Source organism: Elgaria multicarinata, chromosome 5, assembly GCF_023053635.1.
Source record: "Elgaria multicarinata webbii isolate HBS135686 ecotype San Diego chromosome 5, rElgMul1.1.pri, whole genome shotgun sequence".
In the NCBI taxonomy this organism is placed as follows: domain Eukaryota; kingdom Metazoa; phylum Chordata; class Lepidosauria; order Squamata; family Anguidae; genus Elgaria; species Elgaria multicarinata.
In genome coordinates, this window is record NC_086175.1 from 40,621,109 (window position 1) to 40,648,399 (window position 27,291).

General features: G+C 40.6%; 1 protein-coding gene across 1 annotated transcript in view; it reads right to left on the minus strand.

Moving 5' to 3' along the window:
* Positions 1 to 27,291, minus strand: part of RASA3 (RAS p21 protein activator 3) — a 154,933-nt gene that overhangs the window by 28,762 nt on the left and 98,880 nt on the right. Inside the window, exons 6-11 of the mRNA XM_063126183.1 lie at positions 16,885 to 16,965; positions 15,438 to 15,510; positions 7,938 to 8,017; positions 3,854 to 3,958; positions 3,435 to 3,591; positions 614 to 762 (exon numbers count right to left, since the gene is read on the minus strand). Of these exons, the coding sequence (XP_062982253.1) occupies positions 614 to 762; positions 3,435 to 3,591; positions 3,854 to 3,958; positions 7,938 to 8,017; positions 15,438 to 15,510; positions 16,885 to 16,965 (645 nt within the window). The remainder of the gene's footprint in view (positions 1 to 613; positions 763 to 3,434; positions 3,592 to 3,853; positions 3,959 to 7,937; positions 8,018 to 15,437; positions 15,511 to 16,884; positions 16,966 to 27,291) is intronic.

Below are 27,291 nucleotides of genomic sequence, written 5' to 3' on the forward strand. Positions count from 1 at the left end.
CCTGAAGAACAATGAGATACACAGTTGTGTGGCAGAACTACTGAACACAGGAAGCAGCAGTCCAGGGGTTGGTGCTACCTTGTGGCTCTGTCTAGTACATTTGTATCCTTCCCTTTCTCCAAGGTTATCCCATTTTATTTTCACAATAATCAAGTAAGGCAGGATACTATGGACACCCTGTGAGTTTCATAGTGGAGTGGGAATTTGAACCCAGGTCTCTCCCATCCAAATCCAAGGCCGGCCGCTCTATCTACTATATTGCACCAGGTCTTGGCCAGATGATGATTTTGGTATGCAATTCACTTCAGAACAGCATCGTAAAAGCCAAAACATACTGCTATGCTTTCTATTTGCCTTGTGTTTCCTATCATGATTTTTACTAGGAAGAAGACAACAGATAAAATGGTGAAATAGTCAGCTCAGTTTTTAAACTAAGGAAGCTTAGGGTAGTATCCAACAGGGGCCACAACCTTCTTTTATATTGCCAATATTTGCTATGGAAGAAGGGACCCTGGGAATCAAAAGCCCGTTTTTCCTCTTATGTGAAACTCCCAAAGTCATCACATGCCATTTGGTCTGAAATACTTTGAAATAAATGTACTGCTGTACTTACTGAGTCCTTTTTACTTCAGCATTTGCAATTGCACTAATGAAAGGCACAATTTTGCCATAGTGTAAGAAGAGTCGAACGAGAGGTATGGCTGCTTCTTGCTTTTCCCTGCAGACTTCACCCAGTACGTGGGCAGTAGATGAGGAAACAGGCTAAAAACAGGGAGAAACAAAAGCTTTTAAAGATATGTATCCCTAAGGAGTTAGAACACTTTTTATTAATTCATGCCAGATTCCTAATATTTGTAACAATATTTTCTTACATAGATGCCAGTGAAGTATTTACTGAAGATTGGTTGTACGTTTTAATCACAAGAGGGCAGTAATATGAAAACTATTTTAAATCAGCTTGGTTTTATATTGTCCTTCACTTAATTTCATTAAATGTTCCAGTTGTTTTTTTATAAGTAGAATGTATAGGTCGGAAAGTACATATATTTCAAGTACATACATTGCAACCACTTTTCTTAAACAATTAAGCCACCCATTTTAGGACAATTTCCCTTTTATTTATCTGGAATTGTACTTGCGGTGTTGAAACCGCTGACACTGATGTCTGAACTAGTGTAATGGTATGGAATGTCGAGTTGTTTGGGGAACTAAACTGTGTACTTCGGTGAAGGAAGGGAAAGTTACCTCCGGCTGTGAATAAAGCCTCATGAATGGGCAAACTAACAACTGGAAAGTGGACCTAGGATGTAGGGAAACTAAAGGCTTTCAGGCTGAGAGGCAAGGAGGCTAAAGGAACAAGCGAAGACCTGGAAACTGAATGTAAAAGAGAACACTGAAGGAAGGGTAGAGGCTTGATAAAAAGACTAAGAGATACAAGATACACATTTGTATGGTATCAAGGAAAAGTGACAAGAGAGTTAAGGAGACCTTAGCCAAGGTGGCTAAAGGAAGTGGCTGCCAGATCTAAAGTCTAGACGCTGACAGGGATTCTGCCTGTTGCAAGTTCTACTGTTACTGTAGTTTTATGACCTGGCAATTCTAAAGGGACAACAAGGAACAAAAGGTACAAACTGATTTGAACTAACCAGCTAATTCTTTGACCACATGTTTCTTGATGTCAAAGCCCTAGTTCAGATATCATGCAACGCCATAAGTGCTGGCTTAATAAGTTAGGATATGTACAAGCGACATATACCCAATCCTTTACTGCTGCTCTGCTTCTTCCTTCATGCAAGTGAGTACTTAACCACAGCTTCTTGTTATGGCCGAATGGGAACTATGGTTAATTGCTTCCAAACAAACCAGGATTTGCAAGCCAGCTTTAAAACACCCATGCATACCCTGTCTTATTAAGCTAGGATTTGATTGTTGGAATGCGGCCAAGTAATTACCCATAAAATAAAATAAACAGCTTCTTCCAACAAAAACAAAAGTGAATATACCATAACCAAATCCCAAAATCCCACTTTAGGTTAATTAAAAATGGGAAAAGGGAGGATCTAAGAAAAAAAAGACGCAGCTCTTTATGCCTACTAGAAAGCAAGCACTGTCTTTGTTTGCTGTCTATTTACATACAAAGATATTTTGACATTAGACCCATGACGAAAAGGAGGGAATCACAAAAATGAGTGGGGTGGAGGGGAGAAGAGAGCCAGGGATACTACGTCCTTAATAATAGTTATATAGTTCATTCACAATGACACTACCAATGGTTAAGTACATTTGTTTGTTCATAAACTGTAACAACAATTCTCAAATATTAATATAAAACCCAAAATCAACTTAACAGTGTTTAAGCCTAACCAGGATTAAGGCTAACCCAGTAGCTGAATACCCACTTGATTCGTTTCATGAAAATTAGCTGTTGTTAATAATCTATATAGCTGCTGCTAATGGGGAAATTTGCTCCAGGGAAGTAAGACTCCACAGGGCTCAAATAGATATTTCAGCAAGGGATATATGAGAATCCCATTTGTGGGGTGAAAACATGACGGATTTTTCTGGTTTAGGCCTGCGGATTTCTTTCCATCTCTTCCTAACTGGTGTCAACTTGATCTGTACCAAGTTGAGCCAATACGTGGATTCCATATATATATATATATATATATATATATATATATATATATATATATTAATGACAACAATTTACAGAATTCTTTTTTGAGGAGGTGGATCTTGAAATTTGTGCAAATGGTCTCTTTTTTCTTTTCTTTTAAATTGATGAACTTGTGTAAGTATGCACGGATCTCAAGTCCGCCTGTCCACTATTCAGCCCCACAGAGGCATGTTCTTTTTCTTTTCCCCCTCAACCCTCCCCATCCCCTTTTCCTTGTGTGTCATATCTTTTTTAGAATGTAAGCCTGAGGGCAGGGACTGTCTTCTTTACTGACTGATTGTAAGCCTTTTTGGCTGAGGTGTGGGATAAAAAAATACTATAAATAAATAAATAATAAATATTCCCCTCTTATAAATATCTTTGTCAGCTTCATCCTCTCCACCCACTACTTTATTTATTCCAGCAGAGCCATACTTGTTAATGAAATTGTTAACTTCATCTTCCACTTGGGCATTTCCTGAGTGAAGGGTGGTGGTGTGTGTGGGGGGGAGCAGGGGGGAGAATTGAGAAGTTCTTTGCAAGTACGGAATATGGCTCTGCAGAAATTTCAAAATCCCCAGCCCCAAACCGTGCAATTTACAATTTGCGTATATTACAATAATAATAATAATAATCTGCTACAGTCCACTGTCATTAACCGGAATGGGCTTAACCAGAATGGAATTCCCAGTGTTACATATCTCTAATTCCAGCATCTGATTTCCAATTTGCTAACTGTAGTTAACACAGAGCCGGTGTTTGGTGGGAGCTTGTGTACCTCAACATCTGGAGATTTTAGTAGGAGGTCTCTAAGTGGGCTGTAATAGTCAGAAGGAAAAACATGGTCTTCTGTGTAAACGACATTTAATCTCAAGGATCCCAAGTCATCAGGTTTCAGCGACTTGTTGCCATTATCTCTGGGCTGCAGGAAATACCTAACAGAAAGGAGAAAAATACAAAGGACATCTCAAACTACACATAGATTTCATAAGAGCATCTACTCATAGGTTGTTTCTTCCCTAGACCCCAAAGTCTTAGTTTTTTAGCGGGATAAAGGTATAACATCACATGATAACAAATTTGATAGCTGGGGCAAGATTTGTAAAAAATAACAATTAGATAAATACAAATCATTATGGTGAGAAGCAATAAATGATTCTAAGTAAAGAGCAGGGTGTTTTTATACAATTTAAATACCATGCTTCATAAGAGCTGGACTGTCGGAGAAATTTCAAAGGTAGCCTGAGTTCTCCTAGAAACTCATCTCCAAACTTCAGGTTGCTTGCATTCCAAAGGTCAACTCTGTAACATAACCAAAAAGAGAAAGAGAGTGAAATAGGAACCATTTCTCTGCCACTTTAATGCTTCCACATCCTCTTCACTCCCCCACACACTGAAACAGAAAATGTTAACTTTTAAAGTTCAAAATAGTCCAGGTAGCCATAGGACTACTGCAGGGAGTGGTAATTGATAGCACAGTGTTCTAGAATACAGTGTTCTTCGCATATTTGTACTCAGAAAAGCAGATACTAAGATGGATTAGGTGTTCCCTTGTAACCTATGTCAATTGACACCAATTAGATTGACTCGCTGTGACTGCTACGTTCAGCACATGTTGAAGCAAGCAATGGGTTGCTACTATGGAAAACACCCAGTGCACAGCCATACCACTGCCCAACTCATTCTCAAGAGCGTTGGGATGTCATGTTCAAAGGGCTTGAGATGAGATTCAAAAGGCAGAGGGAAACATATGCTTGCTTCAGCATGTGATGAGCAATGTATGGATCCACTTAAGTCACATTCATACCACAACAATCTGGTTATCTGTATATGTGTGTGTAGGTTCTCAGCTTCATCTTGATGTTTAGATCCATAGGATTCACTTGCCAAATGGCTGTTACTGCAACTGCCAGTTCTTGCTTATACCTGATGTGTAAGATGGATCCTGAGCTATAATATTCTCTCACTGGGCAGGTCATTCTTTGAGCTTGTCCTTGACTATTTTCAGCAAACCCATTCGTATTCAGATACAGAGTCTTCAATAAGAACATGGCCTTCTGCCTGAGGAGTTATACCTTGTTCCCTGAAAAGCCTGCTCCACTGTATCTTTATTTGGAAGAGTGAGAAAATTCATCATCCATGTTGCTGAAGAGGAGCCTGGCTGTTGTAACATGTCCAGGGAACTCTATTTTTAGTATTTAATATGAATATTGTAGGCTACTATGAAAACTATATTATGAATACCTAATACGTATGTAAGATATATACCTAGCGATGTTTTTGTAAATTGACTTGAAGTTTTTTGCTGTACATAAGGACTGATTTAATAAACCTCAGTATTTTTGTAGTAAGACGTGTTCACCCTCATTTCTATATATTTATATCATTATTGTTTATTAAGGATTTTAACGAACATCACTTTTTTTTTATTTGTCCCGAGCTATAATGTCAGAGCCTTTTCTGTAAAAGAACAGCTGTAGCAGACAAAGGAAGTTTGAAAATTCAGCAATAAAAAGTTAAAAGAGGGGTTTACAAGATAAATACACAGGAAGTCCATTTGAGATCAATTCACATATCTTAACAAAGACCGTTCTGTTTCATACTTGTCATAACTGGATAAACATGTACACAGAGACACTGATGTGATGCAACCCCCAAACTGCCAAAATGCTGCTGTTCCTCCTGGCAATAGGACAGGAGGCATGAGAGGAGGCTCAAATGTCCCTTTCCTTGAAATCAGTATTTCTCTTTAGCCATAGCCGAAGAGATTTTAGGCCTCCTTTGGAGTTATATATATATACAGCTGTGGTAAAGCAACCTTTCCCCACTTCAGGTTCCCAAATGTTTTTGGACTACAACTCCCATAATCCCAACATAGCCATGCTGGCCAGGGTAATGGGAACAGTAGTCCAACAATACTTGGGGGCCAAGATTAGGGAAAAACTGTAAATAAAAGTAATCTATTGTTGATACATGTATGCATGAAAACGTCATATTTATAATAAAAATATTCCAAGATGCTACAAGGTTGGTGGAGGCATAGACCCTATGTTCATATCAGTGTGTTCTGGAGGCAAATGTTTAACGAAATTAATAATATTAAGCACTGTTGAATTCTACCTGCAGTTAAATTAGCACTATTACATATTTTTAGAGAGGAAAAATCTTCCTGTCTCTCTTTCTCTTGCAAGCTCAGTATGCCAATAAATGTTTCGTGAGTCATTAGAGTAGAACAATGGTAAAGACAAATATGGTCCTTGGCTTTAATAAACAAAACACATTCTTCCCCATAATAAGCGAGATGATTTGTACTCTTAAGTGGATGATTGGTATCTATTTGTATCATCTGTAAACAATGAATAGTTGGTAAAAGGTTTTCCTGAGATGCATTTGTCATTCTGGTCCAATGTACTTACAATGCAAATAACTTAAGCCCCGTTATAATGATATACTGACTCTGTATCATTCATTCTTTCAGTTATTACATTTTTGTATGCTATTATTTTTCTCCGTTATAAAAACTGGATGAAAATATTTTCCTTTTCAATAAAAACAGTTTCAAAAAGATTAAGAACAAAACAAGCAAGAACCATATGGCAAGTGAAGAGCAGAGTTAAAGTATATGATTGATTTGTTTTATCATCTACAAACACATGTGTACTAGGAATCGGTTGCAATTATAGACTGAGGCCACAGCTAGACCTCAGGTTTATCCTGGGACCATCCAGGGTTCGCCCCTGCCTGAGCACTGGATCCCCTGTGTATCACCTAGATGAACAGGTTTTTCCCCTGGACGATCCAGGGATAAACCTTAGGTCTAGCTATGGCCTTACTTAACTAACAAAAATAAAAAAGGTAGTGTCTTGAAGAGTCACTGGAGTCCTCAATTTTTTTAAAAAAAGAAGAAGTGTGCCTGTTGAGTTGAAAGTTGAATAATAAAGAAGAGGATATGGGTAAGTTCACCCGCTAACTTAAATTAGGACAACCTTTTTGGCATTTCACCTAGATATCTGAAGGAATTTTAGTACCAGGCAGCAAACGTAAGACAGAAAAGCTGGGCGGCATCTACATTGAAGAGAACAAACAGCAGATGGCAAGGAACTGCCCTCTCCACTCACCACTATTTTTAGCAGTTGAGCTGTGCCCCTACACCCCTGACTCACAGGGTCCAACAGTCATAACTGCCCTGCGAGGAGAAGCAGCAGAGAGCAAGGAATGGTTCTCTCCACTGCTGCTGCTTTTAGCAGTCTTACCTACAGTGGTGGGAGTGGCATGAACCCAGCAGATGCCAAATAAGTCCCAGAGAGCCAAGGCTCCACAGTGGCATACCAACAACGTCTGGCTGCATTACAGCAATTTCACAGAAGGTCAGGTCAGTGGGCTATTTCTTGGAGGCCTGCCAAGGCCTGTGCTTTAACTGTGAGTTACCTGTTTCTATCACAGTTGGCCGTTATAAAAACAGTCTAACATTTAGACATAGTTGCCTGAGATTTCTTGTTTTCCTTCCATCCCATTCTTTTTTGCCTTCTGAGTTCTGTTTGTTTTTTAGACTGTAAGACTGGGGGCAGGGACTCTCTTGTTTTTACTGATCTGGGAACTGGTCTAGGAGCCTTTCTGGATGAAAGATACTCCTCATCTGCACCAAGTTGGGGGAGAACCCTGAACTCCCACTGGGCATGTGGTAAGCTCCAAAGTTTCCATAGGGTGGAAAAGACCACTGTGTGGAACTCTGGAGAGATGGTGCCAGTGGACAAAGGCCAAGGGCAGGTAACTTGGTGCCTTCCAGATGTTTAGCATGGCTAATGATAAAGGATTATGGGAGTTGTAGAAAAAAAATCTGGAGAAGAATTTGTCTTAGCCTGTGTTACATGGATCAACAGTGTGCCTGAGACAGTTTCCAATATCCCACAGAGAGGGTAGGAGGGAATGGCGGTGGCAGCCAGAGGGGGTGGCGGGAGGGGTCAGGCGGTGCTGGTGAAAGCAAGGAGGAGAAAGGAGGGAGCCTTCAACAACATTGTGCCTGAGGGTACCCAGAAGTATGGGACCAGCTCTGCACATCTCCCTCTAGCACATATGCTTCTGCTCCGTGACAGCTAAGAAATATGGAAGGGGGCAGGAGGGAGAGAGAATGCATGAGTTTTCAAGGGCACAAAGGATGTCTATGACTGGATAGAGATCTCTCATAATTTCTGGATAACCCTTATTCTTTCTTTCCCAAATATTACATTTGAACAATGGGGATGAAGACAAAGAGAGGGGGAATACATATAAATAAATTTACCTGATTTCCATCTTGTCAACTTCATCTGCATCTTCAATATCGAAATGGGATTTCTTATTATAGCTGCAGGGTCTGGTAACCTAGTGCAGATGAGAAATTTTAAGATTGTAAGATCTTATTAGTTAACAAGAATCTCATTAAAAAGTCTCTCTATATAGGGAAGCTCAATGAGATTACACACTGCACTTATTTCACGGGTGTGAAGCTTCTAAACTTTTATTAAATCACAAAGCTTCTGGATAATACATTTGTAAGCATACATATTTCCAGTTTAAACTGTAGAGGAGGCATGTTTTATTGCAGCTTAAACTATAGCACACTGCCTGTTCCATCAATCATATTCAATGTAAATTCCCATTGAAAATCTGATGGTGAGGAAAAAAGAAGCATGGTATTGAGATCTCAGTATGCAAACTCAGATCTACAACCAATTTATAATGATTTCTGCTAAACCCAAAAATATTTAAAAGATATCCAGGCTTCATACCACAGACTTATTTTAAATACAATAATACATTAACAATTTGATTTGGAAAACAAGTTTACTCTGTTTTCCTGTCTTGAAATATAGCGGAAATCAATCATGTACAATAACTTATGCAAAAACGAAGAAATTAAATATCTTGAACATTCTTTTTATGTAGAAATTGAAACAAATAAAACAGCAAAGGTTTATGCACCATTTTTCCATTTTTAATAATAATCAACAAAAGGACCCTGCAACAACATGTTGCTGTGTGGAATATTCTTGTTTATGGCTGGCTGGTTGGCTCCATGCTGTTTCCAGGATACTTTATTCCATTTCTCCTCCCCTTTGGTTTTCTGAGCCCCATACAACAGTCAAGTGACCACTGGGCATGTTTAGTTCGATTTAGCCAATTTTGGTTTCCCACCCACTTGAGTTCCCCCACCCCCTGCAAAGATTTCTTTTGCACTTCTGCAAGTTGATACCTTCCTCTTGTGCATGGATGGTGTAATTTTGGCTACATTAGGACCAGCACGCCAAGAACTGATATCACTATCCAACCACAAGCTAGGCGGAAAGGAATTCCTGAAGATATGTAATAGTCAAAAGTAGAACTGATGTCGCTTCATGCACACCTTCCTTTGTTTCACCATACTATGTGTCAAACTACCCCATTCAACTCTTCTCTGTGTTAAATCAAGAATGACATGTTTTCAAGTGGCCTGAGGCTAAGATTCTGAAAATCCATAGCAGGTGAGGGGAGCAGGGTGGAAACAAAGAAATATTAAACCAAAGAAAGTAAAACATAAAATAGAAGTTTCATTTATACACTGGCTACTTTATCTTAAATCTATGTCTTAAAACCTTGGCAAAATGACAGAGTCCTTATTTTCACCCAAGCATTCTTTATGTGGCCCCATTCAGACCACACACTAAACCAAGCTGCTTAACCACAAAAGGGTTAATGGAATGCATAATGCATTCCGTTAACCATTTTGTGGTTAAGCAGCATGGTTTAGCGTGTTGTCTGAACTAGGCCTGTGTCTCTACAGTAATACAGCAATCCAGATATACATGGGAATGTGACTGGGAAACACCTCACTGAGCGCCCGTGCAAACCATTGAGGTTCCCTTATTAAGGGAATATCAAGGGTGATGACAGACCCTATCAGGGACCTGGCCAATTACCAATTCCTCCCCTCCAAATTGTCAGTTCAATTGTAATAGCACTGCTAGCACTCTTGTCTTTGAGCTCATCTACACCAAGCACGATATTCCACTATGAAAGAGGTATATAAAAGGCAAGAGCCGCACTACTGCTTTACATTGGTATTGAAGTGCACTGCTGGATCTACGCTACTGCTTTATAGTGGTAATGAAGTGCACTGACAACTGTTGGGGCCCATGCCACAAATACACCAAACAGGATATAACACTCTGAAAGTGGTATGAAAGCGGTATACGGTATGTGTCAATGGGCCCCAACAGTTGTCAGTGCACTTTAAAACCGCTATAAAGCAGTAGTGTGGCTCCTATCTTTTATATACCACTTTCATAGTGGAATATCCTGCTTGGTGTAGATTAGCTCTTTGTGTTCACCTTCCCCACTTTTCTACACCTTCCCAAACAATTGTCCTACACTATCCCAAGTTGCAAAGGGGAAGAACGAAAACAGCAGAGTACAGGAAAAAACAGGGGGCAGTTTCTAAGCTGTTCTTCATTTTCTGATGTTAAGATCGTTTTTTTTTTAATTTCTCCTGCATTATTGGCCTGGAGGAATTAAAACATTCCTCTTGGCAATGCAAGTTCTATCTAGGTTTATTTCTTGAAAATTAGTTTCCTTTTACATCCTATGTCAATAATAAAGCAACAATACTAAGTCCAAATCCTAGAGAAGATGCAATATCTCCCACTATAATATCAAAACTGAAGTGTAATCTCGAAACCATAATTGTGAGCCTCTTCCAATGCAATATCTTGTAGAAAAGTGGAATATAAATTAAAGTCTCATCTAAAGTGTAATAACTTTTATATGTGTTGGATGTTTGCCTGGGAAACTCTTAATATTCAATATAGTTATAGACAGCGGGTAATACTATACAAGACTATCATTTCCCACCATAGTAAAATGGGAATGCACTCTGAAAGCACTATTTATTTATTTGTTACATTTATATCAACCCAAACTGACATGGTCCTCCTCTTCTCTACTTTATCCTCACTTTATCCTGTGAGGTAGGTTAGGCTAAGAGGCAGTGACTGGCCCAGACTCACCCAATGAAGTTCATAGCTGAGTGGGGACTAGAACCCGGGTCTTCTGAGTCCCAATCCAACATTCTAACCACTACACCATACTGGCTCATAGTAGACACAAAAACTGGAAGAAGGCTTTGTGGTTTGCCGTGTTTATCTTGAGCCCAGAGCAAGCCACTATGGGCTTATCTACACCAAACAGGATATTCCACTATGAAAGCGATATATAAGAGGCAGGAGCCACACTACTGCTTTATAGATGTATTGAAGTGCACTGACAACTGTTGGGGCCCATTGACACAAACCATATACCACTTTCATAGTGTTACATCCTGCTTAGTGTGATGTGTCATGGGTCTCAACAGTTGTCATGCCACTTCAGTACCGCTATAAAGCAGTAGTGTAGATCCTTCAGTGCACTTCAATACCGCTATAAAGCAGTAGTGTGGCTCCTGCCTTTTATATACGGCTTTCATGCTGCTTTCAGAGTGGAATATCCAGCTTGGTGTAGATGAGCCCTGTGATTACTTTTAGATCAAAGGGAAGGAAGAATCAGTTCACTGCACAACTTTAAATAAATGAATGTGGATATTCTCTCTCCTACCCTCCCGCAAATGGAATAGAGTTTACTTCTCAGCCAGAGGGCAATGTGTTGACCTTTTACATCTAGATCCAGAGTATTATCATCTTCTTTTCATATCCACCTTTAGTATTTCAGAAGGAAAGGGTCTGGGAAAGGGAAAAGCAAAAGTAGAGTAGAAAAAGGCGAGGTGGGCTGACAAGCAAACTACCATTCTTAACTAGTTGATGTTTGCATGATGACAGGTTTTTGAACTTCTTAGAAGTTAGGATGCTCACAAAATTTACTATAATAGCTCATCAGCTAAGCTAGAGTCTGTGGAGAGACCATTTCAATCAACAGGTCTTACAGCCAGCCACTATGGAGGTTTCAAAGGGCATATCTAGACCTCCTGGCGTTCCGGGAGGGAAGGGGGAGGATCTCATGGTATTCTGCTCTCCAGATCCTCCCCCTCAGTCCACACGTGGCACATGATGTCCTGGGAGGAAGGAGGACATCACGCCCACCATATTTTTTTTTAAAGAACAAGAACCTACACTCCAGCGAAAAAGTGGGGAAAAACAAACCCGACCCCGCTCCCCTCCTCACCCTGAAGAGCTCCATGCCCTGTGCCTGGTTCCCGGCTCCTCGTGTTTACTCGCAAGGAGCCAGGACAAAACCAGGACGGCTGCCCACACCTCCCGCAGTCTTGGGACGATCCGGGAAGACCCGGGAAAAGTCGGGATTAAAGCTGTCCCGGTTATCCTGGGGAAATGGAGGGATCATCCCTCCCTGCCCCTGTGATCAACTATGCATCATGTGGACGCAGAGGTATGATCCCAGGATGATCCCGGGGCGATTCCCGGGATAAGGCATGGTGTAGACATGCCCAAAGACTGTCATCTGTATTTATCGCTAGTTTTTTCTCTTCTTTTTTCTTGTTGGGGAATTTATTTTATTTGGAACATAAATTAGCAAACCAGTGCTTTTGTCTTCAAATCTATACATTCTGCACTTTACTTTAATAGCTTCCTGTGTCTCTTTGACCATACTAAGACACCCTAACAGTGTCATCTGATACCTGTCTACTCAGACTGGCTTTGATTTTATAAACGTCGCAATCTAATCATTCCTCACTAGCTTCTGAATGCATGAGCAAAGCAGACTTTCTGATGCTTTTCAAACATTTTACAGGCAGCTGCCTATGTAAAGCAGAGGAAGAAGCTATTTTAAATGTTAAGTTATCTTTAAATCTTTTTCATATCCCAATGGCAACAACAAAAGCATTGAGGTTTTCATTTCTAACGAGCCCATGACAGAAACAACCACGAGAGTACTCCACCCAGCAGTAACCACAGTGTAAACTGTATTTGTAACTGAGATGTGAATATATTCAAAGGCCCCTCCCTGTTAGAAACATTTTGACTTTACATTGGTCAGAAACATTTCTTTCTCACAAAAAGTAACCTTATTACACATTTTCTTTTTTTTAATTGATTAGCAAACTGATTTAACTGCATAAATAAAAAAATTAGAGATGGCCAAAGAAGTACTGCTCGAGCTATAAAGCCAAACAAACAGCCATTTAAAAAGTAATGTTTGAAATTCATGAAAATAATAGGAACTCGAAGCACTGGAAACAAGGAGTCCTTAATTATGTATTTAACTTAAATGTACCTTGGAGCCAGAGAGCACAGGAACATAATATGCCAAATTGTACCAGCAGTTCAACGTATATTGCACTGTTCTGTGAAACCTCTTCACTGCTGATTACAGAATTAATCTCATTTTGAATACATTCACACTATTACAGAGGGCAGAGTCAGGGTAAATTTGATTCAATTAGAGTTTAAAAATTGGTCATAGCCTTTCACATTTTGGTGTAATCTTACCAACTCAAGTCATGGAAAGTGGAAATTGTTATGCCCCAGAGACAATTTCTTACGCCAGTCTTTAAGAAACATATCCTTATGTTTAGCCCCTTGATCTAAGTACCATCTTGCCTATTACCTCTCCTAGCCCTGGATAACTCTATATTCTGAGTTAGCACAGATCCACTACAGCTTTTGTTGTGTAGAGTGAGCAGGTAAAATGTAGTGTTAAATGATGGTCACCAATTTGGATGGCTTCAAAAGGGGGATGGATAAATTCCTGGAGGCGAAGGCTATCAATGGCTACTAGCCCTGATGGTTGTGTGCTATCTCCAGTACTCGAGGGAGTAAGCCTGTGTGCCCCAGTTGCTGGGGAACATGGGTGGGAGGGTGCTGTTGCACCATGTCCTGCTTGTTGGTGTGAACAGAGTGCTGGACTAGATGGATCCTTGGTCTGATCCAGCAAGGCACTTCTTATGTTCTTATGTAAAGCAGGAAATCCACAGTCAACATCTCACTTCAGCCATGAAATCACCAGGGGCTTGTCTACATGGGCGCTCTGGATTGCTTCAGACTGGCAGCAGGTGATCTACATGACACAGCCGCCACTCCAAAGCAATCTGGAGGCAAAGCCCCAAAGCTCCGCACTAACCCCCCCACTGTCTACAGAAGAGGGGGCGCGGATGCTCCCAGGTGCCCCCGGACTGGTTGCATAAGTGTTCGGGTGGGCTGGAAAGCCCTCAACTGCGCTCCTTCCAATGTATCGGAAGGAGCGTCAATGTGGAGCCTTGCGCTGCAGCGCACAGCATTATCGTCATTGTCAAGATGAGGGCTAGGTGGCCTAAGGTAAATATCTCTCATTAAATTGCAACCCATACATCTGCAAAACGGGAATAATAATGACCTATTTCATTATTATTTTATTTTATCTTAGGATAGCTAAAGTAAGGTATGCTAAAGTAAAGTATTATCTAAATGTGTTAATATTCCTTCTACTGCCTGTCTTCTGGATTGCTTTTTACCTCCTTCTTCCAAATCCTCTTTCCATTTGTGTCAAGTGTTTTAGATGACCGTTTTATTTTGGGTCTTTGTGAGCTGCTCTGGAAGCTTTGGCTGAAGAGCAGCATTAAAACGCTTTGAATGAATGAATGGATACTCTGGCCAATCAATTTCTACTTGTTTGCACCAGCTAAGATGTGCGCCTTACATCTATGCAATCTGAGTGCAACTTGGCACATCAAACAGGAACCCATTCATCATATGCACAACACCCCTACACCCTACGTTTTCCAAACTGTTTTTGAAAGAGCAGCCCTTCTTTAAGAGTGACCAGAAGAAACTCTACCCTTTTGGGCCCTTATATCCTGTTCTCAGTAATACGTCAACATTCGATAGGGCCTGCAGTGAATTGGTACAGCAAACATGTTGCATGAAGAAAGTCCCAGGCTTAATCCAGAACATCTACAGTTAAAAGGATACCAGGTAGCAAGGTTATAAAAGCACTCTCTGCCCAAGACCTTGGAGAAAAATTGCCTGTCAGCATAGACAATATTGGGGTGGATCTGTGGTCTGACTTGGTACAAGGCAGCTTCACATACAGTGATTTCAATCCACTATTGCATGCTAGCCAACGTGGAGAATTTACTTAGACATCATGATAAAGCTTGATTTAAAAGAAGCTGTTATAGAATACAAAAAAACAACCCAAAATCTCACGAATTTGGTTCAGGGTTTGGATTGAACTTCTGTTCAAAGTTGGCATGTATTCCTACTGTGATTACTACCAAGACAAAAAAGGTGTGTGGGAGTGGCAACTTTCTGAATGATGCTATGCTTTTGCTTTATCTTCATTAATTTTTTTAAAAGATCTTATTACACAAAGTTCTAGACATTTTCAATGGAATGGAAGTGCTTTCTATTGAAGCAAAGAAAGAGGTTTTGTGCTACAGCATGTTGGCAAGCAACCAATATCTTCAATTTTGAATGGCTTGCTGCTTTTGCTTTTAAAGCTTTTTACATTTCCTGTGAGACAACCCTTCCACTATTGACCAAGAAAGACAGGGTGGAGCGGCTATAAAACCACAGTCTAGAAAGCACTCACTTATCAGCACTAATTCAAAGCTTGGAAGATTGATTCAGAAGGGCCAAATTGGAGGAAGGGGAAAGTTATATAGAAGAACACCACTCCATTCACCTGGAAAAATGATACCTTTCTGTCTCACCAGGCAGCTAGCCGGCTCCTGGATATTTCAGGCCCTATCTTAAACACTCTTTGAAAGGTAGCAGCTGGCAACACCTGCACCAGTGGCAACAACATTGTACTTTATCTCACATTCCTCTGGAATACCAACCTCAAAATAAAACACTTCATCAAACTGGGGATTGTTTGTCTTCTTTTTAACTTTAGTCTTTTTGGCTTCTGATCTGCATGAAAAAAAGGTAAAGGCGGAAAAGAATTACCCAAAATATGACCACTTGTTTCGTAATGAAGACTCTCATTGTTTTATTTTAAAAATACACTAACTCTGGGTCTGTTTGGATGTTACACCTCTCGCATACGTGAGATTGGGAACAGATCCTGGGCAACCACTTCCCTTACTGTATGTAAAAGGAAGTAATATCCAAACCAGGATATTCCAAGCTTATTTGAACCAAAAGCAGGCATTTTCATCTAGTTAAAAATGCATATGCTGTTTTTCTACTTTTCAGCTTGCAAACTGACTCACAACAAAAACAATAAAATCAAGACAGTAAATTGTAGCGATAGCCATAAAAAACTATAACGTATTCACAAAAACAGCAAAATGTAAGGAGCAAAAAAAGGGCAATTACAGAGAGAAAAAAGAAGCTTGTATTAACACCACCAATTATCCATTAAAATCCCAGGTGAATAAAAAGCTTTTAGCCTGGCACTTCCTAACTTGTCTGCAGAGGGCATTCAATAAAGGGGGTATTACTACCAATATCCAGGGTAAAGCAGACCCTGTGTTCAAATAATCACAGGATTTCCTGATTTGGTGAAGAGACAGAGGGATGAAATTCATAAACCAAAGACGCATTCCCAATCTCACTGTATGCCGAAAGAGATGGGTGGTGGGGGAAGCTATGGACAAGTCTTTGCGGTCTATGGCATGGAGTAAGAACTCAAGTGTAAGCAAAAGGAATTCTTTGATGCATCTTAAAACAGTTTATCAGAGAGGTAATGTTGTTTCCTGTATATATTTTGAATTACTGCATGAATGTATTAGTTAATACTTAGTTATCACAATAGAAAGTAATACCCCACAAACGTCAACATAGATTTGATAATAAGGGTGAATTAAGACAATTGCGATAGGGGAAGAAACCATTGTAGTTTCTCCCCTCACGTGCTGTGCGCACCCCCGCCATTTGCAACATTCCCCGCACTGCAGCGTGGGTTGGCATGTCATCCAATCCTGGCGCATGGCACAGTGGGGGAGCTTCATACCCACCCTACAACCTCTACTTCACGTCATGGGTTGTAGGCTGGGTAAGAAGCCCACTCTCCATGGTGCACTGTGTTTGGATAACATGCCAATCCACGCTGCAGTGCAGGGAATAGTGCAAATGGCGGTCATGCGTGGGGGCAGCAGGAGAAGCCATGATGGTTTCTTCCCCTGCCGTGATCATCAGAACCTAGTCTAACTTACAGAACCCTAACAGGATTTTGCTATATTTTAAAAATAAACAAAAATGTGTTATTTAATACACCACTTTCAACAATACTGGAAAAGAGACTGATAATTTTAAATAGAATAATAAGTAAGTACTACTAACCTGTATGGACCTGCTAAGGTAACCGTTGCATAAGGATCACACTGTCCATTCACTATTGGCAGTCCTTGGCATTCTAGAACTCTGAATAAAGGGGGGAAAAGATCATATGGAGTAACAGTGCAAGATGCACTTGGAGATGCTACAGAAGATGGCACTTTCCATTCTTTGTTTTACTTCAACACTGCAAGACAACAAGATCTGCCAACTGGATTTTCCTCTTGTTGAATCTGATAGATTTGGTGTTGTAAGATTGCTTTCCATATTAAATGCCAGAAGCCAGTATCAAGGATTTGTGACACGTTATTATTACTGATAGGGAGAGACAGAATGATATACCACATTAAAGAGAAGTTTTGTAAACAATATTTAAAAAACACACAGTGTTTACTGCTAAGAAGTGTAGACAAGCATGTCTACGGCTAAGGGTGTAGAGGGAGGGAAGGGGGAGAATCGCTGCTTCTGTAATCCTCCCCTAGTGTCTTGATGGTCGCACAATGACCCGGAAGAAAAGAGGGATGTTGCGGGCGCCATTACTTTTTCCAGAAGAGGAGCCAGTCACACGGAAACAGGTCAAAACAAAACCCCGCACCAAACCCCCCACCATCCCAGGGATGGCAAAATTGCTGCCCCACGCTCGTGGACACAGAGCCTCCTGGCGTAGCTCCGTGCCTGGCCCTGCTACTCATGGGGAAGAAGGGACGACCTGGGAGCAGCAGCCACACCACCTGCGTTCCTTGGGATGTCCCGGGACTGTGGAAATATCGAGAAATCCGCAGTCCAAGATATCCTGAGGAAAGTCCTTGGTTGTCCCGGGTTGCCCCTGTGATCCACCGTGAGTCATGTGGATGCACAAAGATGACCTGGAGACGACCCTGGAATATAGGCAGGGGGTAGACAATCCTGTTCAAGATTTTCTAAACTGCAGAACCAGAGATTAATGTGACTTGCTGCACTGCAGTCTCTATGATCAAGATAAAGCAAATGCAGTAAACATAGATGTGACTGTACAGTCAAACTTCAAGAAAAACACAGACAGAGGTATATCATTCATGTGGATTCAAAGCCAAAGAGGAACTATGCGCCAAGACAGCCAGATGGTTTATTCATGTGGGGACTTGTAAATACTCATGCAATTAACATCAAATCTAGTTGACCGTAAGTGAGAGGAGGCAATCTATGGGCTTTGAGCCCAAGAGAAGCTAACTATGAGCTAATTCTTGCCTGACAGTTCTGTGAACCTGTTACTTAATTTAGAAAGATTTTTTCCTAAATAATGTTAACTTTTTACTAATTCCCACATGGAAGACCAATTAAAATCAATGGATCACTTTCCCCAGCAATCCTCTCAGATCAAAAGGACTTCAAATAAGCAACCAGGTTCCCTCAAATATTTTATTCCCATCTACTTTCAAAAATTTGGAAATTTACAAATCCATGTAACTGTAATGGTGGTGGTAGCATCTTGAAGATGCCTTAAAATTCTGTATTTTTTCTAGGTTGCCTCCCCCCACACCACCATTCCAAGGATCCTATAAGGCAGCTCACGTGAAATACATTATTGTATTTTACAATATTCTTCATATTGATAAAATCTATTTAATTTCCATTTGTTTTTATGAAACAAATCCTTGGCCAAAGGAATCAGAATTAGTACAGCTCGGTCCTTGGAAGTGTCCAAAGCTTTGTCTGGTCCTATATTGTTGGATGACTTTCAGATTATGGGACCTGAGAATGCATGCAAGGTGTTTGGTATCCTTGTGTTGCAGCTGTCTGAGATGAGTGTTGCTGGGACTGTCTTGCAATGGTTCCATGCATACTTCAATGGCCGTTTCCAAAAGATGTGGTTGGGGGATGTCTGATCCACCCTCTGACATCTTCACTTTAGGGTTTCTCAGGGTTCCTGCTGTTCAACATTTACACAAAACCGCTGAATGAGATCATTTTAGGGGTTTGTGTGTGTTGTTATCACTATGTTAATGACAACACTATTTCTCCTTTTTTGGAGCCAGGTGAGGCTGTGGGTGTCCTTGACCAGTGCCTGGACTAGGTAATGGACTGGAGCAGGGCTAATAAAGGGAGGCTCGATCCAAACAAGGCAGAGGCATTCTGGTAGATAGTTCCTTAGTCTGAATGAGTGGGATTCAACCTGTTTTCAAAGGATCCATTACTATCATTAAAGCTCAGGTGACCTCTGTGGTGTGGAATGCTTTTTACCAGCTTAGGGTGGTATCCCAGCTATGACCCTATCTAGACATGGATAACTTGGCTGCAGTGAACCATGCTTCGGTAATCTCCTGTTGGACAACTGAAATGTATTGTCCGTGAGGTTTCCTTTGAAGACGATCCAGAAACTATATATGCTTATGTATTTTTATGTGTTGGCATTGGCAAGCTACACTTCACCATTGGGAAAAATGCAATTTTATGCATACTAGAGATTTATAATTGAACTTTAACAAACACAAGATGCCAAGAAAACCTGTTTTATAAGCATCTAACAAGCAAAGAAAAAAGAAAGGAAGAGTGCTTGTAATTGTCTCAGAGGAAATAAAAAAACATGGGAGAAAAAACTAAACATCACATCCATTTTAAAATATTCCCTTCTAAGAACATAAGAAGAGGCATGCTGGATCAGACCATGTGTCCATCTAGTCCAGCTCTCTGTTCACACAGTGGCCGACCATCTGTCAACCAGGAACCCACGAGCAGGACAACAGCACTCTTCCATTCTTATTTATTTATTACATTTATATCCCACCGTTTTTCCTCCAAGGAACCCAAGGCGGTGTATGTAATACTCCTCCTCTGCATGTTATCATCACAACAACAACCCTGTGAGGTAGGTTGGGCTGAGAGTATGTGACTGGCCCAAAGTCACCCAGTGGGTTTCCATGCCTGAGTGGGGACTAGAACCCAGATCTCCTGACTCCCAGTCCAACACCTTAGCCACTACACCACACATTGCCCAGCAGCTGGTATATATAGGCTTACTGTCTGTGATACTCTCTTTTTGATGGTGACAAATTAAGTCTCACCTTTTGAAATATATAATTTTGTGCTTACTAGAGTTTTGTAAATGAACTTTACCTAACATTCCTCAGAAGTTTTTCTTTTACAGTCTAGATATTTACATATCAGCCCATACAAAATAAATTCTAAAGTGCAAAGAAACAGCCTGTACTCTATAGTTGTGGTACAGATGAAGAAATGAAGAGTGCAGACTGGTAAACAAACGGACTTGGCTAAAGATCAACTGAACGTTACAGTGCCAGTGATTTAATCAAGTAAAAAAAAAAGCCTTTGGAGGAAGTATGATGTCATCTTATTTGACTGTTGGAAATGGGATGACAAATGAGTTAGTATAAATAGAGCTAAAATTGGTCCCCATTCTTGGTTTTTGGAAAGAAGTTAAGACATAAAAGATGACATCTTTTTTATTTGGCCTTTTAAATTGTGAATAATTTTAGAATCATAGAGTTGGAAGGGGCCTACAAAGCCATCGAGTCTAACCCCATGCTCATTGCAGGAATCTACCTTAAAGCATACCTGACAGATGGCTGTCCAGCTGCCTCTTGTGTGGGAGAGCCCACAACCTCCCTAGGTAATTGGTTCCACTGTCGTACTGCTCTAACAGTCAGGAAGTTTTTCCTGATGTCCATCCAGAACCTGGCTTCCTGTAACTTGAGCCCATTATTCCGTGTCCTGCACTCTGGTATGATTGAGAAGAGATCCTGGTCCTCCTCTGTGTGACAACTTTTCAAGTATTTGAAGAGTGCTATCATGTCTCTCCTCTTCTCCAGACTAAGCATGCCCAGTTCTTTTAGTCTCTCCTCATAGGGATTTGCTTCCAGACCCTGATCATCCTCATTGCCCTCCTCTGAACACACTCCAGCTTGTCTGTATCCTTCATGACGTGTGGTGCCCAGAACTAGACACAGTACTCAAGATGAGGCCTAACCAGTGCCAAATAGAGGGGAACCAGTACCTTGCGCGATTTGGTAGCTATACTTCTATTAATGCAGCCCAAAATAGCATTTGCTTTTTTTTGCAACCACATCACATTGTTGGCTCATATTCAGCTTGTGATCTACAACAATTCCAAGATCTTTCTCGTTTGTAGTATTGCTGAGCCAAGTGTCCCCCATCTTGGAACTGTGCATTTGGTTTCTATTCCCTAAATGTAGAACTTGGCATTTATCCCTATTAAATTTCATTCTGTTGTTTTCAGCCCAGCACTCCAGCCTATCAAGATCACTTTGAAGTTTGTTTCTGTCTTCCAGGGTATTAGCTATCCCACCCAATTTTGTGTCATCTGCAAATTTGATAAGCGTTCCCTGCACCTGCTCTTCCAAATCATTAATAAAAATGTTGAAGAGCACTAGGCCCAGGACTGAGCCACACTCATTACCTCCACCCAGTTTGATAAGCACTCTTTGAGTCCGATTCTGTAGCCAACTGTGGATCCACCTAATACTTGTTCCATCTAGCCCACTTTAGTATGGTTTTATGCATTATAATTATTTATTTGAATGTACATCACCTTGGTGTCATTTGTGGGAAGGCGATATCTAAATATTATAATTATAAATTATAAATAAATACTATGTGTGTATAGTGGCTTTGTAATTAGAACTGCTTATTAAAATGTAAACTTTTAAAGTGTCCTTCTGTAAAGTATACTGAACTAGGAATTTGTTAATATAAAATGTTTAAACTGCCCAGACAGATAACCTCACAGGTGTGGTCTAATGTGGTTTCATGTGGGAAACTTTTTGTCAGAACAAGCTTATTTCAACATAGCGGTCTTTGCATAGAGTGTCAAAATGCTTGATTACCATAGAAAATGTTCAAACCTCAATTTAGTAACCCACAGAAAAACATAACCTTGATGTGATTGCTTTTTTACATTAGTGTGCCTTGATTCTTCTGATTATGGAACAAATTAGGACTGATTTGCACATTACTAGAGAAGAAACTTTTATTTGAGTTCCCATCCACAGCAGAACGGGAAGGAGCTTCCAAGGGCAGCTGGTTTACTGCTTGGCTGCCATGGACTGTCCTATCCTCATCCAAAGAAACTAGTCTCCCTTGTTGTGCAATGTTGGCAGCTGCCAGAAAAAGTAACAAGTCACAGGAGACAGGACCGAGGAAGATGAGAGAGGCAGATAGTGGCCCGATTTGCATGTTACGATTGCATGTGAATGTGGCAGGATGCTGCCCGATGCCTCCCACTGTAAGCAGCAGCGGCTAAACAAACTACAGACCTTCCATCCACGGTTTGTTTAATATGATGTGCAAACGAGGAATTCTTGCTTGTCTCTCCCCTGACAAGCCAGAATCATAACCCAACAACAAACCGTCGGCTATGACTCTGGTTTGTTGCGGGGAGAAAAGCAGCCACTCTAATTAGGGTTGAGCCAGAAGTTCTCCAGTGAACATTTCCAGTATAAAAAGGGTGCTTTAGGGGATGTCAAAAAGATGCCCACAAACGTATACCTGTTGCACACCTGCTGACTATAGTTTGCTGCCCAAATCAGCAGCTACGTTGGCACAATTTTTTGGTTTTTAAAATGCTCTTCTGGTGCTATCATGTAGTTAGTCTGATCCATCAGTTGTCCCCTTCAAGTGTTAATCACGGGCTCTCCGTGCAATCACAAGGTGGTGGGACTATGTTGCTAGCCTCACCCTTGAGTTGAGCAACTTCCCAGCCCCCAACACCCACACATTGGGCCTTGAGAGTCTGCCAGACTGACATCTACATGCATAGACCTCTAACACACTCACCAGTGTTGCTTGTACTGACAGCCTGGGGAAGATGTGCAGCTGCGAGCACAGGGCCAGCAGCACAGTCCCACAGTTAACACGTGAACAGAGTTTCCGTGACAGTGCCACGCAAGGCAAAATAAGCTAGTTCAGAGTGAGGGTGATGGCTATTCAGTAAGCGTTTGTCCTCATCCTGAATTAAGCTTTGTTTCCCCTAGGCACATCATCATCATTCAGCGAAATCTGCTTATCTAGGTTACAACGTCATTGTTATTAAGAAATCTGAAGAAAAAAATGGCATTGACGGTGCTTCCAATCAGGGCTGCAAAAATGCTCACAGTGGTGCTGTCACCTGAATGCCAGGTATGGGTTTTGGTGTGCCCTTCTCACATTTTATCTTAACACAATAATGGTCAACATACATTCCTAGTAACATGGGCCAAAATGTGACATCAGAATTCAGTTTACTAACATTATGAATACACAGCATCTATTACTGCCCCATAAATATGATTCAGGAAATGAAAATGTTATCTTCTTGGTGCAGACGCTATGTACAATATGTGAATAGATCACCAAAAAAGGCAAGGTCAATGCCCCTCAGTATGAAATAATATACATACAGGTTTGTGGAGTCTAAAATATTCATTCCACAGCCCGCATTTCAGAATCCTTTACATAAGAGTGTTTTCTTGTACTTTCTAGGTTCTTAACAGTAGTTCCTGAGCCGGAGCAGCATTGAAATGCAATTGCTATGGTTCTTTTGTGTGCACGCACACACGAGAATGGGAAAACTAGAGGGTGGGAGTGACAGGCAGATAATGGGGCTGCAGAGGCGCCATCCTTCCTTCATCACCAAGGTAACGTAAGAAACCCTCAATCACACAAAGGATCCCATACTGTGGCTTCTCTCCATGTCAGTATCAAACATCAAAAAATAGGTTAACAGTGCAATCCTCTAAGGAATCAGTCTCACAGATGGGTCTTACTACCAGATAAAAAGATATAGGATTGTAGCCTGATACTGATGTGGGGAGGAGCCTATGTAGGTTTTCCCCACACAATCTAGAGCCACTTTCATGACACCAGTGTATAAGAAGGTGCAGCACACCCCTGGCTTCTTTGCCACTTAAGAAACATGCAAAGAGTAAGGGATATAAGCTGCCTAGATGCCCTGACAGGCATTGTAAGAAGGCAAAAATCTGTTCAGAAAAAGGCTAGGATGTGTAAATTGAGGAATCAAATAAAATGTAGAGTTTCTACCACATAATAATTTATAGTTGCACAATAGAAGAGCTGTATTCTTCAGCAGAAGCTTGAAGATACTTGCTAAAAAATAATATATATATATTTTAAAAATCCACTAAGAGTCCAGTTTTGATCCCACTAAGAGTCCAAGCTTTCTGGTTAGCCCTGAGCCAGTTCTAGAATGAACCACATGTATTTGCAGAATTATTATGATTTAATGGTATTTGACAATTTATTTATTTAGTGCAGCCTTTCCCAACCTGGTGTTCTTCAGATGTGGTAGACTACAAGATTCATCACACCAGCCAACATACTGGCTGGAAATCATGGGAATTGTAGTCCAACAGATCTAGAGAGCCAGGTCAGGGAAGACTGCACTATAGACTAAGGATGCAGAAAGACATGAGTATGCTTTAGTATTTCCCTATGAATTTTCCCATCAAGGGAGAAATCTTGTGCGTGCACACACACACCCTTCTACCTCTTCACAAATCAGAGAATAAGGATGGACTGATTAGCCTATTTCTGATCCATGTCAATTTTGTGTATGTTCATTAATTTGTTCATTCTCTCCTGTTTCTGTAGTAATTAGCTCTTTTTCTTTAATAATACACATGAAAAATTGTATGTATTTTTGAGTGCATTTTCCCACAAAATACACATTTATAAATATATTTTATCCTGAAATGTGCATTTTTAAATTAATTTGGGTATGTATTTTGAGCGAAGAACTGCATTGCAAATTCAGAGAAGAAAGAAATTTGAAGGTAACTAACTACAGCCTTCCATAACCTGGTGCCCATCAGTTGTGTTGGACTTCAACTCCCATCACCCCAGCCACCATGGCTGGGCATGATAGGAGTTGTAGTCCAGCACATCTGGAGGGCATCAGATTGGGGATGGTTGCTTTTAAAACAATATGCACCTACTTTATACAGAAAAGCACTAATTTTCCCTTCTTGATACAACTTTGCTTCTTAATGTTATAGAAAATACATGTCCCCGTGTTTCTGCTGCAGCTGCATGACCATGTGCCCAATAATGTGTGAAGGCCACTTTTTTCATGTATGAAAATAAATAGTAAGCGTGCTCCCAAAATCTGTGATTGCCTAAGCCTGCTGGGTGGTTATATACCATATGTTTTCAGATAGACACAAGAATGTCCTTCAGACATTACTGACAATGAGTGGTTGATCCCTAGTGGATTTGCAGGGACCCATCTTGTGCTGTAAAGCATGAAGCAGCCCTCAGAAAGATGCTTTGAAAGTGTGAAGCGCCATCTGGGATGCTTAATAGAGGAAGCAGGGAGGAAAACACCTGCCAATCATAATATTTCCTAGGAGAGAGTCAATTCATTAATAGCTTAACTGTTTTAAGAGAAAATTATGAAAGAGCTCTAAGCCCCCCCCTCTCTCTCTCTCTCAAAGACCATTCAGAAAATCTCTCCATTACCATTTGTTGCTATAAAAAGTCAGATTACATTTTCTTCACTGAAGATGTGTCAAGAATTTTAATGAGCATACATGCACTAACAAAGAGATGCTTAGAGGATTTACTGACTTGGTGAAACTTTTAACACATATTCAAATCTAGCAGTTGCTTCTTCTTTGGAATCAGCTTCTGCTAGCATCATGTTCTCTCTCTCTCTCTCTCTCTCTGTCTCTGTGCGTGTGTGTGTGTGTGTGTGTGTGTGTGTGTTTTGCCCTGAGAGAATAATTCAAAAACAGGAAAACAAGGAGAAATATCCTAGTGTTTGAAATGAAGGGGTGGGAGAAGAGAAACTCTTTTTATAAAACAGCCTCAGACACAAGGAAAATGTGTAAAGTGAGAAAGTGAACACCTGACAATGTGCAATATTAGGAGAAATTAAAATACTGGGAGGAGAAAAAAGAAAAGTATCGCAGAGAGGACAGTTATGTAGGCTAATGATTTCTAATCCTAATTAGGCTAGCAGTCTATTAAAATATTGAAGAGATGGAGGGATTTGCATTGATGAAAAGGCACTCTGGTTTTAGAGTAATGACAAAAGCAGGAAATAGAAAGACGATAAAAACAAGTTGCAGCACAGTATCATTTACTGAAAGGTAGCAAATCATTTAACTCATTTCAATGCTGAGTTTGTATATAGTTTACATATGGCAATAGGACAAGAGGCTGAAGCATATTTTTTAAAAAAGAATGTTTGGGGTCTGTATACTTCCTTATCCCACTTAAAGTGAACCATACCTTTCACTACAACCTTGCAGCTGCTTCTGCTTCTCATAGAAACATAGGAAGCTGCTTTCTACTGAGTCGGATCCTTGGTCCATCTAGTCCAGTACTGCTGACACTGACTGGCAGCAGCTCTCCTGGGTTTAGGCAGGATTCTTTCCTAGCCCTACCTGGAGAAGCAGGGGATCAAACCTGAGACCTACTGCATGCAAAGCAGGTGTTCTAACACTGAGCTACGGACCCTAGATTCTCATATATATGGGCCATATGTGACATTCTCCTTAACTGCATGAACTGAACTGAAACAGCCAGTTCATAGAAATATATAAAAATATAAATGGACACTTTACATCATCCCCTGCCTAAACTTTGGTTCTTGCGTAAGAAGCTCAGATTCTTGTTTATCTGAACAGATTTTTAAGTGAGAGCAGTTAAGCTCTTTGTGACCAATTTGCTGTTGTGAAACACTTGTTAAATGATGCAGAATAAATTATGTACGCCTTTTTGTGAGTCACAACAACAATGCACATGGCCATCTCTACCCTCACTGACTTTTATGCAACATCACCTACATCATTGGCTAAAAATAATTGGCCTCAAAATGTATCTTGCTCTCCTTAATCTTCGCCTGACACTCTAACCACTATGCCATCTCAATAATTTTAGATGCAACAACTCTAAATACAAAGCATGAATGTCACAACAATGGCAACTGCTGAATTACACACAAGCTACTAAGCATTGTAGCCATTATAAGCCCTCCTCACTTTGCTTTGACGCAATCCCAGCTGCCGGTGAGAAAATGTGTTCATTTTTTAATACAAGTGGGAGGGCGAGGGTCCCTTGGCAGGGGTCAAGAAAGGTGTCTGGAGGCACATTGGTGCCCACGGGCATATTGCCTGCCCCTGCAGTAAAGTATATGAAAGATGGAACTGAGTGGAGAATGGTGTGGAACCAAGTGGGGAAATTGTGTAGGCAGTCAAAACATAGGAAGGTTCTGTGCCCTCTACTTCTCTGGAACTTCCACCCAATACTTGTAAAAACTGTGATTAAACTTAGTTCCATTGAGATCAATGGAAGTTCATTTAAATCATGGCAAACTGTTCCACTGATTTTAATGGGACCCAAAGTTGACTACCTTGGTCTGGATCCAAACCAATTATCATAAAATAATGGTTTGATAAA